At 40.7% G+C, this 15485-nt stretch overlaps 1 protein-coding gene across 2 annotated transcripts in view; it reads left to right on the forward strand.

Annotated features, from left to right (window-relative positions):
- TMEM245 (transmembrane protein 245) overlaps positions 1–15485 on the forward strand; it is a 77913-nt gene continuing 62428 nt past the window's right edge. For both annotated transcript variants that reach the window (XM_054584557.1, XM_054584558.1), the window contains exons 1-3: positions 1–651; positions 9194–9311; positions 10784–10885. In XM_054584557.1, the coding sequence (XP_054440532.1) occupies positions 52–651; positions 9194–9311; positions 10784–10885 (820 nt within the window). In that variant the 5' untranslated portion in view covers positions 1–51. The remainder of the gene's footprint in view (positions 652–9193; positions 9312–10783; positions 10886–15485) is intronic.

Below are 15485 nucleotides of genomic sequence, written 5' to 3' on the forward strand. Positions count from 1 at the left end.
GGCACTCGCCCGGTTTCCCAGTACGGCCCCTCGGGCGGCAGCAGAGCCACCATGGCTGATGGTGACGGTGGTGCTGCCGAAGTGACCAGCCCGCGGGAGTCCCCGGGCCGGGCGCCGCGGGTGCCGCGCACGGTCGGGCCCGGTAGCGGCGGCGGCGGCGGCGGCGGCTGCGGGGAGACCCCTCGGACGCCGGTGTTGGCGCTACGCTTCGACAAGCCCATCAAGCAGGCCTTCTACAACACCGGGGCCGTGCTGTTCGTGTGCCTGTGCTGCGGCGCCGCTGTGCTCGTCTACTTCATCCTGGAGGCCTTCCTGCGGCCGCTGCTGTGGGCCGTGCTGTGCGGCACCTTCCTGCACCCCTTCAAGAGCTCGCTGACACGCCTGGGCCGCCACTGGCTGCAGCGCCTGCACCGCGCGCACACGCCCATCGTGCTGGCCGCGCTGCTGCTGCCGCTCTGCTTCGCCGACTACGGTGTCGAGGCCTTGGGCGAGCAGGCTCTGCGCCGCCGCCGGCTGCTGCTGCTGCTCGGCGCCGGCGGCCCGCTCCTCTACGGCCTCTACAGCCTGGGCAGCTACTTGGGCGTGCAGGTGCTCCTGGCCCACATCGGCGTGCTCATTTGCCGCGGGCTGGACTACTTCAGCAGCCTGTGGGTGAGTGAGCCTCGACCCGGTCCCTCCGGGGTCCTGGCCGGCACACAGCACCCTTCTCCGCAGCCCCAGTGCGCTGGGGTGCGATTCTGCAACTCCTCAGTGTGCAAGGATGACTGAAGGTCCGCCCCTGCGCGGCAGTGTCAGTCTCCGTTTTCCTTCCCTTGCATTTGAGGAACTTGGCACACTTACTTCTAAGGAGAGGGCAGGTGTGGTTTGAAACAGCCTCCATGCTCCTCGCCGCCCCCATCCTCATAAACCCTTTAAGGGGACACGTCGCCTGTTGGGAATCACCTTTCCGCTTTAGGGGCTCAGGAGCATTGGCAGGTGGACTTGAATTTACTCCTGGTCATGACATCTGCTCGCGTGGGACTTTTCTGGATGTCCGAGCTGGAAGGGACCTTAGAGATCCTAGTTCAACCTGTCATGATAGGAGAGGTAACTTCTAACCCGGCTAGGGCTAGTAAGGGACAAGTAGGGGACTGGTTGACTCAGGTTTCTCAAATCCTAAAACAAAGCTGTCTTAATAGTTTAGGGCTGCCTCTCAGTTCAGGTGACTGCAGTATATTTTGTGCGAGGCACTGGGTGCTGAGCCACCTGGGAGTCTTTCTGGCCACACTTTACTTCTTGGGAACTACTTATGTTGTAAAAGGGCTGCTGTACCACAGTACGCTGCCTCCCGCCTGGATTACTTAAGCAGACTGGTGAGTAGTAGGCTCCTGATTCTTGGGTTACCCTGGGCTTATTCTTAGAAAATTGGGAGGCTTTAGAATTGGAAGGGATTTCAAAGATCATCCAGTGACACATTTCCTAACTCAGATCAGGTTGTAGACCAGTTGACCAGTACCATTTAAAAATTGTATTCACTTTTGTCAGTGTTCAGTGAACTTTGACATCAAGTTGCAAAATAATTCTTATCTGTCGAGCAGGGTTTTGATTTCCTCGGAGTTAGTGGTACAGTGATGATTGATTCCAAAACTCGTGTCTTCTTTTGCTCTATCAATACCACCTCTCAGGTCAAGTTAAAGGTTGATTATTTTAGGTACTGAGCTTCATGAAGGATTTGAAAGGAATAACATGCAGGCTCTGACTTTGAGGTGCATATAATCATATGTGAACATAATATCATGGGGATGACAGACATGCATATACAAGGGAGAGGCAAAAGTAGGTTTACAGTTGTTCATATGGAAGATCATTCATAATAGTACATAATAAGAATAAACTTGGTGTTTCACGTACTCACAACTGTAAACCTACTTTTGTTTCATCCTGTATGTTCATTACGCACCAGTTATGGGCCAGCAAGATATCAGGGAGCACCTCATCCATAATTTTGCGATGCTGCCTTAGTTGTGCAACTACTAAGTGGTCAGACAGAAGCCTTGGCCTCTAAGAGGCCTGGGCTACTTCAGTTGTAGGGGGAGAGATGTGCAACCACCCCCGTTCAACTTGAGGGGCTTGCTGGGTTGTCAGGTAGAAGTGATCCTAGCATTATTTTACTCTATACTGCCTGATGCCTGCTTCTCTTCAGGAGAGGTTTCTGAGGTCCAAAGAATGTGATTGTCCCAAAGTCATTTATATTGTGAACAAATCCACGGTTCACATTTATGAATGCATAGGTAAATTGCCATGATTAATGGAAAATTAAGCATTTCTGCCAGTCACTCTCAGATAGTGGAAAGAGGTGAGGAATTGCATACTTGCAAGGAGGTGCTGACAGCTCAGTGTATATAGTTTTGAATTATCTTTTTATTGAAGCTGAACCCTCATCTTTTTATTTTACCTAAACACCCTTGTATGGTTTGCGAATGAGCAGAAGAGAAGGGCCGATATTAATTGGTCTAGAAGTAGGGAGGAAGGTCGAGCCCATTAATCATTTTAAAAAGACTTGAAACTCAGCCTTTAGCTAAAGGAGTGGGGCCAAGGGAAAAGAGGAGCAGGTTAAAAAAAAAACCCTGTTATAAGAGAGGCAGTATGAGATCATTGGAAGTGAGCAGAGAGTGGTAGAGGGCTAAATTGGAAGTAGAGCCTGGATTGATCTGAATTTGAGGGAAACAGGCGGCCAGTTTTGTTTCGGCGCAGGGGTGGGTGGCCGGGTGGGAATGAGGTGAACCTGGGAAGCAGAGACGAGGAGCTGTCAGCTCTGGGCCAGAAGTGCTGATTAAGGCCTGACAAGACTGGAAAGTAGGTCATGTGGGTGAGCAGGGGGCCCACTTTGTAACTTTTCTATCTCATAGTTCACAGCCAGTTTGATTTTGTAATCCCAAGCAGAGCTGCCTGTTGCAGAACAAGTCTGTGCTTTCTAGACAGCTTGTAAATTTGAGCCTGCTGCCCAAGCGGGGTACAGATGGGCGAGGCAGAGAGAAAAGCCACATTTAAGCATACCTGCATTTTGGAGAGCTGACAATACGTACATTTAAGATGCAACTTTTGAGTCATGAACCAGGCCCTGGATTAGACGCTTTCATGCGTGTTATTGCATTCTCAAAACCACTCTGTGGTTGGGAGGGATTTCAGAGGTGAGAAGACGGATTACAGATTGATCCACTCTTTCCATTAATAAATGGTATTTAACAGACTTGTCAGATATTGAAGTGTCATCAAGACCTTCGATAAGGACTAAAAAAAATTTTCCCCAATATGTTGTACTTAAAATTTTAGTTTAATTTTAGTGTGATTTGATTTTAGTCATTAGGAAAAAAAAGAGAAAGCTATCAGGATTGGACTAACCGCACGTGTTCCCCAAAAGCCTGCTGAATTCTAGCCATCTGGATACCTTAGCCATCTCTGTTTTCTTCTTTGCTTGTATCCTTTTATCTCTTGAGTTATTTCCAAGTCCTGTCCAGTTTTCCTTTGTAGTGTCTTCAGTGCCTGTATTTTCCCCTGCTCCTGGTTTATCTTTCCGGTTCAGTTCCTCTTCCCTTCATTTCTGGGTTTCTTAGCGACTCCTAGCTCTCTCTCCTGACTCGGGTCTCCTAACGCTCCATCCTGCTTACATTTATGGCATGAGTAGTTCTTTTTAAAGTTTCAAATATATTAGCACGTTGTACTGACTTAGTAAGTGATTTCTAAACACTTAAAAAGTCATCTGTTGCACCAAGCTCTCCTGTGACGCAGTCCTTAGGGTTCTTGGCCCCTCCGCATGGTGTAAAATTGTCAGGGTGGATCTGAAAAGCCCATGGCCTCCCCCATGCCACCGTGTTTTGTTTGCTGGTTGTGTTTAGCTTTTCCTTTCTCCATGGCTTCAGACTTGTTGGAAAATTTGAAGACTGTTTACAGTTTTTGCAGTAGTAATAGGTTTGTTTTCTCTCTGGTCTCTATTCCCATTGTTTTCATTTTACTTTACAAAGAAGCATGAGTAGGGAAAGAATAGCAGCTGAAAGATGAGAAGGTGTAAATTCCAAGCTGAACTCTTGTCAGTAACTTGTTTCATGACCTTGAACAAGACCAGAGCTCTTCTCTGGGCTACTCAACCCCAGGTGTGTGAAATGTGGAAATAACGTGACCAGTTTTTAAGGTTCCTTGGTGTTCAGTTTCACAGATCCCAAGAGTCTGGCAGTATTGCAGGTGAGGCTCTTAGGAAGCGTACATAGCCATCCAGGCCTACTCAGCTCCGCTTCGGAGCCCTTTTCTACATGTGTTTTTGCTTGCTGGGCAATGGGAAGGAAGAAGCTTTCCAGATTTTGATTCCAAAGGAATCTTGACTCTCTAAGTTCCCGCCAAGAGAACAGTTTTCAAATTAGCCTTAAGCTATCTTCAAGGAGAGTGAAGTCCCTGAAGAAGTAGTGGATTGGGGCTGTGATTAGGGTTGTGGCTCTACAACTTTGGAAGAAGTCTGTTGGTTTACTCTCTTGTACAAGATTTACAAAACTGTTTTATAAGAACATAGGACAGAAGTGAGCCAAGTTGTTTTTCCAGTTATGCACAGACGACAGTAAAACAATGAGCCCTGGCTGGTGCGGCTCAGTGGACTGAGTGCCCGCCTGCGAACCAAGTCGTCACTGGCTCTATTCCCAGTCAGGGCACATGCCTTGGTTGTGGGCCAGGTCCCCAGGTGGGGGCGTGTGCGAGGCAACAGACCCATGTATCTGTCATGCACTGATGTTTCTCTCCCTTCTTTCCCCTCTCTCTGAAAGTAAATAAGTAAAAGGTTTTTAAAAATGCCAAAAATACCCCAAGAAACCAACAACCAGTGACATAGTTTAAAAGGCAAAATCTATTTATGGTATATGCATTTAATATTTTTTAATCAGAAAGTATATGTGGATAATAAGTAAAAGGAAAGTGTGATTATTAGTTTGTTATACTCATAGTGCTAAACAAATATTGCAAATTTTTATGCAGAGTCTTATATAGTATCTAGCACACATTATGCAGAGTCGTATGTAGTGCTTTAAAAGAAGTAGTGAATATATAGTTTGAAAAGGACACATTGTTTTGAGGAGCATAAATTTGGGAAAGTATGACCTTTTACTTATAAACTATTGCTCACTGATTTATCTTGGGAAGAAAATTCATACTTGAGCAGGTTTGCTCAGAAGCTAAGCATATCACACTGAGAGACAAGTAAAAAACTTTTAAAGTCATACTTTTGGGCATCCATACTGGAAGTTATAAATGAATTTTTAATGTATAAATCCTCATTTTCAGTTATTTTAAAGACTATGTAGCAGTTTTAAAAAATGACTCAAGAAAAACATGCTTGTTGTATAAAAACAATATAAGTAGCATAGGCATTTATAGGGTAAAAGCGAATCATTGTCTCTCTTCTGCACCATTTCCACCGTATGGATGCTGCTATTGTTACTGGTGAACAGCCTTCTAAATTTATTTCTGTGCCTATGAGGACACATAAAGTATAGGATTTTCATTTTTTAAAACAAAAATGGGATAATATAAAACTCTGCACCTTGCTCTTTAACTTATCATTGTATTGTATCTTTCCTTCTTAGCACTTATAGCTATACTTCTTTCTTTTTAATAGCACTGTAGTATATTTTTTAAAGATGCCTTTTAGAAAGTGTTTCTACCAGATTATCTAAACTCTGAATTTGTGTTAGGATAATCTGATAAACATTTTTAAATATTGACAATCATATAATCATAATAGTTTAATACAAACTCTAAAGTGTTTTTATAAATGGTCACACTTTTCGAGATAATAATGTTCTGTGACTCTTTTTCTGAGGAAACACTTCAAAATATTGAAAAGAAATTCAAAGTAAGCCAAACTATGTTTTAAGTAAAAACATTCTATTTATCAAAATAATAATACTCAGGAGAAAATTCAGTATTTGAAGAAACACATAACAAAGCAAATTAACCCCTAAAATCCAACCATCCAGAGATAATAAATACATTGTTTAACATTCATGAAAGTACATTTTCACCATTATAAATTTGCACTTGCATAAATTTATAGTACCATTGGATATAGATATTCATTACACCTTTGAAAATCTGAGTAATTGTTCCATTTTTAGAGATACCATTATTTAAGTAGTCCTCTATAAAAATGACATTGTTTTTTAATCATTTTTTATTATTTTAAACTGCCACAGTGAACATTTTTATATTTGTCTGCAGAGTATATAGTGTGCTTCTGAAAACCAAATTCCCAGAAGTGGAACTCAGGAGTGTGTTTCAGTGGTTGTTTTAAACTGAAATGAGATATTTGTGAGTTAAAAGTCCACTTTGGACCCTAAGTTTCCCTTAAAAAAATATGAAGTATGCAGGCTGTTATATTTTTCTCTCCCTGATAGTGATATTGATTCCTAAGTACAGAAAAGAAACGAAAACGCTTGGTTTTGAAGTACCGTGGACTGAAACTCTGGAAAGTTTGTACCTTTTTGTAATCCTTTAGTTTGACTTCTCACTGAAGGCAAACTTTTCTCTCCTAGTTTGTCTTCTCTGACTTATGGTCAAACACTTTTAGTGATAGTACCTTATTCCATTTTTAGATTGCTATAGTTGTTAAAAAGATTTATCCTCATATTGAGCTGAAATGTGTTGCTTACTAATCTCACCTATTATTTCTGCCATCAGAACCACAGAAAATTAAGTCCCATGCCTTCCCAGATGACATTTCCCCAGTTATTTAAAGATAGCTATCAAATCTTGACACTTCCTCTTTTTTTCTCAGCTAAAACTGTTCTCCCCCCACCCCCAGATCCCTGTATCCTCTGTTGTGATTTCCATTTCCTTTCCCAGTCTGAATTCTATTGCTGATGTGGTTCAGCAGTGCAAATATCATCCAAACAATTACTTACCTTGATATGAATGTTGGACTTTTATTAATAGGCATTCACACCAGTTATACTTCTGACTCACTGAACTGAAAGGGAGCTTAGCTGCCCTCTTCCCATTCTATACTTATGCAGTTGAGTTTTGAATCTAAAAGCAGAACTTTGCATTTCTCTCTATTAAATTAAATCTTATTTGAAGTAGCCTACTGTTTTAACTTCAAGATCTTTTTGAATCACTATTGTCACCCAATCTTACTGACTAAGCCCAATTTTTGTGTAATCTATGAGTTTGATTGATATTTCTTCTAGTCTTTCATCTAAATTACTGACTTCATGTTTAATAGGGTGGGGCCGATTACCCCTGTGTATGTAGTTTGCCACTGAAGACCATCCATTTGCTAAGGATCCTTTTTCAGTTCATCCATTTGTAGTTGCCCAGATCGATGGTTTGTTGTTGTTTTTTTTCCTTCTTTTGTTTCTTTCCCTTGTGAGTATTCGAGCTGCTTTTCCTTTTTAAAAAAGTTTTTAGCACCACCCTTCCTTCTCCTTCTCGTTAAGAAAGCAGATTCTGATCCTGCTGTCACTTTTAAGCAGTTTCTTTAATCTGTAAAATGGGAATAATAGTACTTATTTTTTGAATTTATGAGAATTAAAAGAGTTCAGATAGACAATGCATGAGAACAGGGCCTGGCCCATAGTAGGGGTTAGGGACATGTCCTGTTAGTATACTCAGATTTTGTTCTGAGCTCCGCAGTCATATCTCAGAATCTTTGAACTCCTAGGGTTAAATTTGTGTGGCCCTGCAAGCTTGAAGCAGCCGGTCACTTCCCATGAAGTCATATATCTGGGGCTTCTGATCTCTGTAATACTTCACCTGATAGTTTGCTTGAGGAAGAATATTTTAATATCCTTTTCCTTATAAAAGAATTAGTGCTTATGAAAGGCAATTTGGAAAATACAGAAAAAGGTAAAAGGAAAAACAAAACTTACTACCACAAAACAACCATTAGTTTCATAGTGCATTTCTTTTTCCTTACCATGTAGTAGATATAATCATGTCATATGTGTTTTTCTATTTTGCTTTTCCTTAATAACATTAGGATTATTTTTAATTATATGGTCTTGCTTACAAAACCTATTTTAATGATTGTGTAACATTTTCTTCATTGAATTATCTGTAGTTAGCCATTTCCCAGGTGTACTTTTAGGTTATCAGCTTTTCAGTATTCTAAATGACACTGATGAGCTGCTTTTTATAGAGTTGATTGTTATTTAGTGAATTCCCAGGTCAGAAGCTATAAACATTTTTAAGATCCGAAGACTATTTTTATTGATAGATACGACTAAAGTAAGAGTTAGTTTTTTTCTCTCTTCTGTAGGGATCATATCAGTTCCTTTTTCTTCATTTTCTGAATTAGAGCTTGAAGTTCTTTTTTGTTTTAATTTGCCTTCTCTTTTTAAGGTTTAGGTTATTTTAATATGTTCCTGGTACTCGCATTTGTTCTGCATTACATGGTCCTTCCATCTTTGTAAATGTTCTGTTACAGTCTGAGGTTATTAGAGAGCTTCTGCTCAGGCTGTGCTGATGCTTCTTTAAAAGTGCCCTAGTCATTTAGGCTTAGTGTAGGGACCCAGGAGGGGACACTGGCTGGATATTCGCTTTTCAAGTCTTACTCTTCCTTCCTCTAGTTATATTTTTTTCAGCTACCCTTCTTCAAATGTGCATCTAACTCTGGATTGGGCTGTAACCACCTGTTCTGTAGATTATTTTATCAGGGTCACACTTCAGCTGCTGCCTTCTTTTAGCTTTAAAAAATTCTTTCCATAGTGAGAAGCGTATTTCGTAGGCTGTAATGGATCTTTTAACCTGATTCTTTTCAGAAAGCTTTTCTTTTTTTCTTTTCTTTTCTAAACATTAACCTATAGAGAAAACTTTAAGAATTTCACAAGATTAAGCGCTTACGTTTGCGGCTTAAAAATTTAATATTTTATCATAAGTATCTTTATGCATACCATAGTTTTTGAACTTTAACGTATCTTAAAGCTATATGTATTTTTGCTTAAACATATTTCAATGAAACCACTACATGGGATTTAAATGCCTGCTTATTTTAACACTTGGTTCACCTTAACAGAGGAAGGCCTGCGCGTGCTCCATTTAGCACCGCCAGCCTTCATTTTATCTGTGTTGTGACCACAGCCCTCATGCGATATAGATGCTTGCACACTTTGTATAATTGTATGTTTATTTTCTTGTGTATAATTTTACAACTGTGTCTGTATTTCATTTATTTAAGATCTGGACGTTGGTAGTTGGCTATGTGTTGACTGTTTCATTCAAGTGGAATGCAAGCACTGAGCGCTACTTGAGAGCAGTTTCAATTCCTGTCTGGATTATATTGCTTTTTCATTTAGGTGGGTCACTTTTTCTAAGAGTCTAGCTTAAGTTAAGCAGCAGCTGATTGTGCAAATCAAAGCAATAGTTTTGGAGTGTTACATACTGCATTTATAATTTTTTTAACATAATCTGTAGAAAATGTTCTGCTTTAATATTTTATTAATCTTTAATGAAAATGGTATGCTACCTTTTAATTATATTGAATGTTCATTTTCAAAAAGGTCCTTTAAAAATAAATATATCTTAAAAAGTGGAGCGCTCTTGGGCTATCTCGGCCCTTTCTGAGTGTCATACTGAAGAAGGATAGAGATAGGCCGTCAGGTGCGCTAAGAGGTGCTCAGAATCCTGTATGAGAAACAATGAAAGGTACCAGAGATGTTTACCCTGGATAAGAGAGGAGCTAGGCTACCGGAGTGGGGAGAGGGGGAGGCGAGGAGGAAATAGGAAGCCTCTCCTGTGAAGGAGTGGTTTAAACTGGTAGGGAGAGATGTTAGAGCAGTGGGTAGCTTCAGGGGGAAAAAAAAAAAAATCTGTGTTCTACATGATAAAGATCAGTGTTGGAGCTGCTCGAAATACTTCCCTGTTATTTGAGACGGCACTGTTGTAGCTGAATGGCTGCTCCGCGGAGAGTGGTTTTCAGGGACTCTTTTACCTCCAAGTATGAGTCTTTGGAAACAACTGAGTTCTAATTTAAAAGCAAAATTCAGTAACTGAGAGCAGTAGATAGTTTTTTAGAGCTACTTACTGTTAAAAATTTTTTTAAAAAAAGCTGACTGAAAATATGTCTCTGCTTCAAGTTTGATGTTGAGTAAAGCATTATTCCCTAGCTCTGCTGACTCGGGATGCTAGAGGAGTTCATCGGCAAGATCCCCTAATAATGTGATTTGACTCATTTTGAATTTGAGAAACGCAGAGGAGGGAGGCAGGCAGCTCCATGTCCGTGAGGGTCTAGACAAACTCAGGGGGCTACAAATGGCTAATGGGTAGCCACGTGTTAGCATTTTCGCAGTACACACTGAGGAGGATAGGTTGAAGCCTTTTGCAGTGCCATTTGGGGTCATTGCACCCTTTCTTGAGAGACAACACATCCAGTGGTATTTTCAGGAAATCAAGTCAGGCTGCCTGACTTTAGGACCCTTGCCTGATGCGGGAAAAGCTAGGATTAAATGGCAGGGTGGGGGAGGGGTGGGACTGGGTGTGCTTCGGTTTGGATTTGGTTCCTCCTCAGGGGACACAAGCCTATTAAAGGTGGGCTGGCGCATGGCCAATCCTTGGACCAGGGCCTCTGGCAGCAGGACTGGACTGAGCTGAGAGAAGTCCCGAAGTTAGGCTTTGCCTGTCTGATGGCCAGTTTCTTAAATTTTCCCCTGTGAAGCCATTTTGTTAACATTTATGTCAAATTGTTCTGTCAGTCTACTAAACTGATTCTTTTAAAGACAAATGCTGGGTTTTTATTTCATTAAAAATGTTAACTCTTGATAATTTGCAGCATCTCTGGCTGGCTCATGGAGAATTCCAGTATTCCTGGTTATTGTTTTCCTGATGTCGGTGGGCACCCTCTATGAAAAACAGAATGGAAAAGAGTCTGCTGGTAAGAAACAGGGCATTCTATTACTGTTACTCTTAAGAAATATTTAGGAGACTAGCTTTATTTAAAAATCATGCTATGATGAAATCGTTTTAAATCTGTTTAAAAATCTGTGGTGAATTTGTGTAACATATTACGTTGTTAGACTGTATCCCCTCCACATTCTTTTACATTTTTTAATTGAGATATAATTCATACAACAGAAAATTTATCGTAACTATTTTAAAGTAGCATTAGTACATTCACAGTGCATGCAACCATTACTTCCATCTCATTCTAAGATATTTCATCATCCCAAAAGGAAGCTATACTCATTAAGCACTAACTGTAGTTATTTGAGATACTTCTATTTTCTTAATGTAGGCATTTATAGCTATAAATTGCCCTCTTAGAACTCCTTTTGCATCCCATAAATTTTGAAATGTTGTGTTTCCATTTTCCCTGAGTCAAATACTATGTGATTTCCCTTTTGATATGTTCTTTGACACATTGATTCATCATAAATGTGTTGTTAAATTTCCACATATTTGTGGATTTTCCAATTTTTTGTTGCGTGTGCTGTTGGTGTCCTGTTTCATTGCCCAATCCAAAGTCACAAGTATTTCCCCCCTGCTGATCTTGTCTCCTGCAACTTTCTTGAATTTGTTTATTTAATAGTTTTTTGTGGATTCTTTAGGGTTTTGTAAATGTAAGAGCATGTCATCTGCAAACAGAGATAGTTTTACTTCTTTCTAATTAAGGTGTCTTTTATTTCTTCTTCTTGCTTGATTACTCTGGTTAAAACTTCTAGCACAACGTTGGGTATACCATGTTCTTTCAAAGATTAAAGATACAGATTTCTAATCGAGTGGTGAGGGGGCAGAGGGGGCGTGGCGCGGAGCCGTGGCCAGATCGGGTAACGGCCCTCCTGGACTTGCAGTTACCCAGCCGTGTGCAAGCAGCTGTGTCTGATGAGGTGCATTTGAACAGCACACAGTTTCTGCAAGTGACCGATATTTACCCCTTGCTTCTTTCTGAAAGAGCAAATTGTTAATTGTAGCAGATTTTTAGAAGGAAAAAAAATTAATTTTTGAGGTGTCAGTTTGTCACAATTAAGTTAGGAAATACAGAGAAAAAGAAAATAAAAATTACTCAAAATCCCCTGCCTGCAGATTATACCAAAATATTAACTAATAGTTTTTGTGCCTTCAGAATTTTTAAAACACAAGTAAACTGGATCATAGTGAACATTCTCTTTTGTGACCCACATTTTAAACTTACTTATGTCATGAGCGCCCTTCGTGTCAAATATCCCCCCCCCTCGCGACGACATTAATTTTGGCATCTTCACTTTACGTTAATCACAAGGCTATTTGTGGCACTTTGGTTGCATTTGTACAGTACCTTACAGAAGTTATTTTTAATTATGTTGCTTTTTAAAATTATTTTATTTGTTAAATGAATAAAGTCTGACAATGGTAAGACGTCTTTCATAACTACCTGAAACAAAGAAGCCTTAGTTACTTATCTTTCTGACAGTGGAAAACAGGAAAGATTTTATCTTATTTTGCTGTCTTTCTGTTTTCTTTGCTCAGTTTATCTTCCTGATCACAGTCCTTTAGACTCTGGTTATATATCAAACCAGTAGAAGTAAACTCTCTGTTTTGGCAACTAGTATAGAAAGCTTGGTGGTCTTCACTCGTCCCTCTGGCTAGAATAATAGTGATTCCAGTGGCTCTGCTGCTTACACCTCACCCCAGGACCGTTTTCTCCTTTCGCCTGCCTTGTCCAGAGCTAAGTAAATGCTTTATTTCCAATACATATATGAATAATGTACGTTTAAAACCAAAGGTTTTAGGTGGGTTTTATCTTGGGTATAAATTCTAGTCTGCTGGTGATGGCAGCCTAGACAGCTGTGGGAACAAGAATTCTAAGACCAAGTTTTGAGCCATGTTCCATTATTATTAACAGGCAGAAATCCAGGATAATGGGGCATTGGCATGCAAGCCAGAGTTCTAGTATTTGTATGCTAGGCACTTACAAAGAAGGGACTCACAGGGACACAGAATAAATGTTGTGAGCAGATTTGGAAATGTTGGTCTTCCTCATTTTGTTTACTCTCATTCCAGCCTACTTTGGAATAGGTTATTCGTGATCTAGAATCCTGTTATGGACTTCTAGTCTAGATAATCCTAATCATAAAATAAATCTTTCAAAAAATTTTTTCTAAATTTTTGAGTATTTTTTTCCTCTTGTGCATAGAACCTTGTTTCTTTTAGGTGTCAGAAGTCACATCATCTAGTCCACATTGGGACAGCCTTCTCCTTTTATTATAGTCAGTTCCCACCTGTTGATGTCGCCATAATGTGGTTGGGTACAGGAGCGCTTCAGTGGATTGCCGTCACAGCGTGTGCATTCCTTCCTTCCTTGTCATTTCCGCTGACCCGTTGTAGGACCTGCTTTTGTGTCCCTGTCACCTCTGTAGGCATATTTCTCTGTGTCTACTGAATTTTGAATCTTCTGCTGCTGCGGACACTTTTATGATCTGTGGTTCACTGGATCAACGGAATCAATCCTTTGGATTTTATCAGAATTCAAGGCATGAGTTTATTTATGTCCAGAACACTCTTCTTGTGGATTATTGCTGAGTTAGTTTCAGAGGTTCCTTCTGAACCCAGGGGCCTTACTCAGTAGTTTTCTCTTAGGCCTTGGGAGCTTTTACCGGTATTTCCTGGAACCCCAACATAATGTAGGGAAAGAATGTTAAATATCTCCCATGCTTTTAAATGTACTAATTTTTTTTAAATCCACAAATAAAACAACCACTAAAACCTTTATAGAATGATTATCTCCATTTTGCTGATGAAGACATTTCATTCCAGAGATAACTGACTTGCTTACAGTCCTGCATGTGACTGGTGGAGCTAAGGTACGAACCTAGGTCCTTGACCCTAAGCCCAGTGCTTTTTGAACAAGTGTCAGTCATCCTAGAGGCACTGACTGCTGATCCTTTTGAACTCAGCTGTGGTTGTCGGCTACTTCGGTCTTCTATGGTGGCCCTGTTGGCTTCCTGCAGCTGCAGGACCTCGCCTCTCTGACACCTGGATCCCGGAAGTCTCACTTGGTCGAACCCTGTCCCCAGCTTTGATGTGCTTCATTAGCCTGTGAGAAAAGAGGAACGTCAGCGTTATTGTTAGGGACGACAGCACGGGCAGGCCCTGTTAGACTCTTTAAACATGCTGTCTCATTTGGTTTTCTTAGTAATCCAGCGAGCCTGGTATTATACTTACTTTACAGATGAAGAAACTTAAGCTCCACCACTTATTCTTAGTGTGAGAAGGGCTTCTTCAAAAGCCAGGGAAACACATCAGATGTGTTGTTAATAGCCTGGGTACCCTGCCTGAGAAGTATGGCAAGTACAATACAACTGGGGCTGTTCCTCCTAACCCTGGTAATTGTTTATAAATAACCAGGAGTATCTTCTCAGGAAGGGTGGGTAGTTGCCTTAGTAGTTTTAGGACAGCATGCATTATGAGTGAAAATGTTTGGTCCACTTAAGCCCAAATTGGAAAAAGAAAAGGAACAAACTAGATTTTCTTTACTGCTCATCTCCCAGTCCCCATTTCTGACACTGTCAGTCAAATAGACCTAGAGAAACTCCTGCTGGTGCGTATCCACGGACTTGTTACTGACCATAGTGTAATGAGGTGATACTAGAAGCCATTGAGAAGGAGAGGTAGTTTCTCTATTAGTAATGGAAATGCAAGCCTCCTTCACAGGGAGCTTTGCATGCTGGGGAGGTTTCACTTGGTCTGCAGGGCCTCCCTCCAGTGTGTGTCTTTGGATGTATTTCTGGCAACTGCCATTATTCCTATGAAAGAGAACAAAGTAGATCAACTTTCCTTGTTTAGACTGGTTTCAAAATATGTTTCCCCCTGATTTTTAAAAATGTTATTTTGCCTATTACCTACTAAGAGATACTATTGGAACATGGGATGTGTTACTGTTCTGTGATTTGCTGGACTGCGACTTGCTGTCCCCTGGAGCTCGGCTACTAATGTCAGTGGCCTACTTCTTTGGGCTTGTGTAGATCCCTGTTATGTGGGCCCCCTCTGAATGTTGGCCCTATCCCTGGGTAGATTGACACTTGAAACCTTGGATGCTCTTTCCGTTTTTGTTTATAGTTCTTGGTCCCAAGATTATGTTTCCTTGTCTGTGTGTCTATTTTTAGCTGGGACTTTTTTGCTAATACCATAACTTTGTCTAGATTCTTAGTCCTGGGTTTTTTCTGTCTAGTTTATCATCCTTCCCAAATCCTTGGGGTTTCGGAGGTGCAGGCAGATATCACTAAGACAGAAGTCTTAGTGATAAGATCAATATCCAAATCTTACATCCATAATTTTCAGATATTCTTTGTTGATTTTTTTGTGTGTGTGCTCTTCTTTTTATTTGTGAAGTTCAGGCACTCTAGAAACTTGCTGAGTCATTTATGTATTAACCATACATAATATTGCATACATGATATTGCATAGTTTTCATTGATTTAGCAGTGACTCACTGAATATTTACTCTGTATTTTAGTGATATCAGCAAGCTGGAGAACAAGTTAGTGTTTGTGAATGTT

This window comes from Pteronotus mesoamericanus, unplaced genomic scaffold (assembly GCF_021234165.1).
Source record: "Pteronotus mesoamericanus isolate MK-2021 breed Mesoamerican mustached bat unplaced genomic scaffold, CSHL_Meso_final contig_78, whole genome shotgun sequence".
NCBI lineage: Eukaryota > Metazoa > Chordata > Mammalia > Chiroptera > Mormoopidae > Pteronotus > Pteronotus mesoamericanus.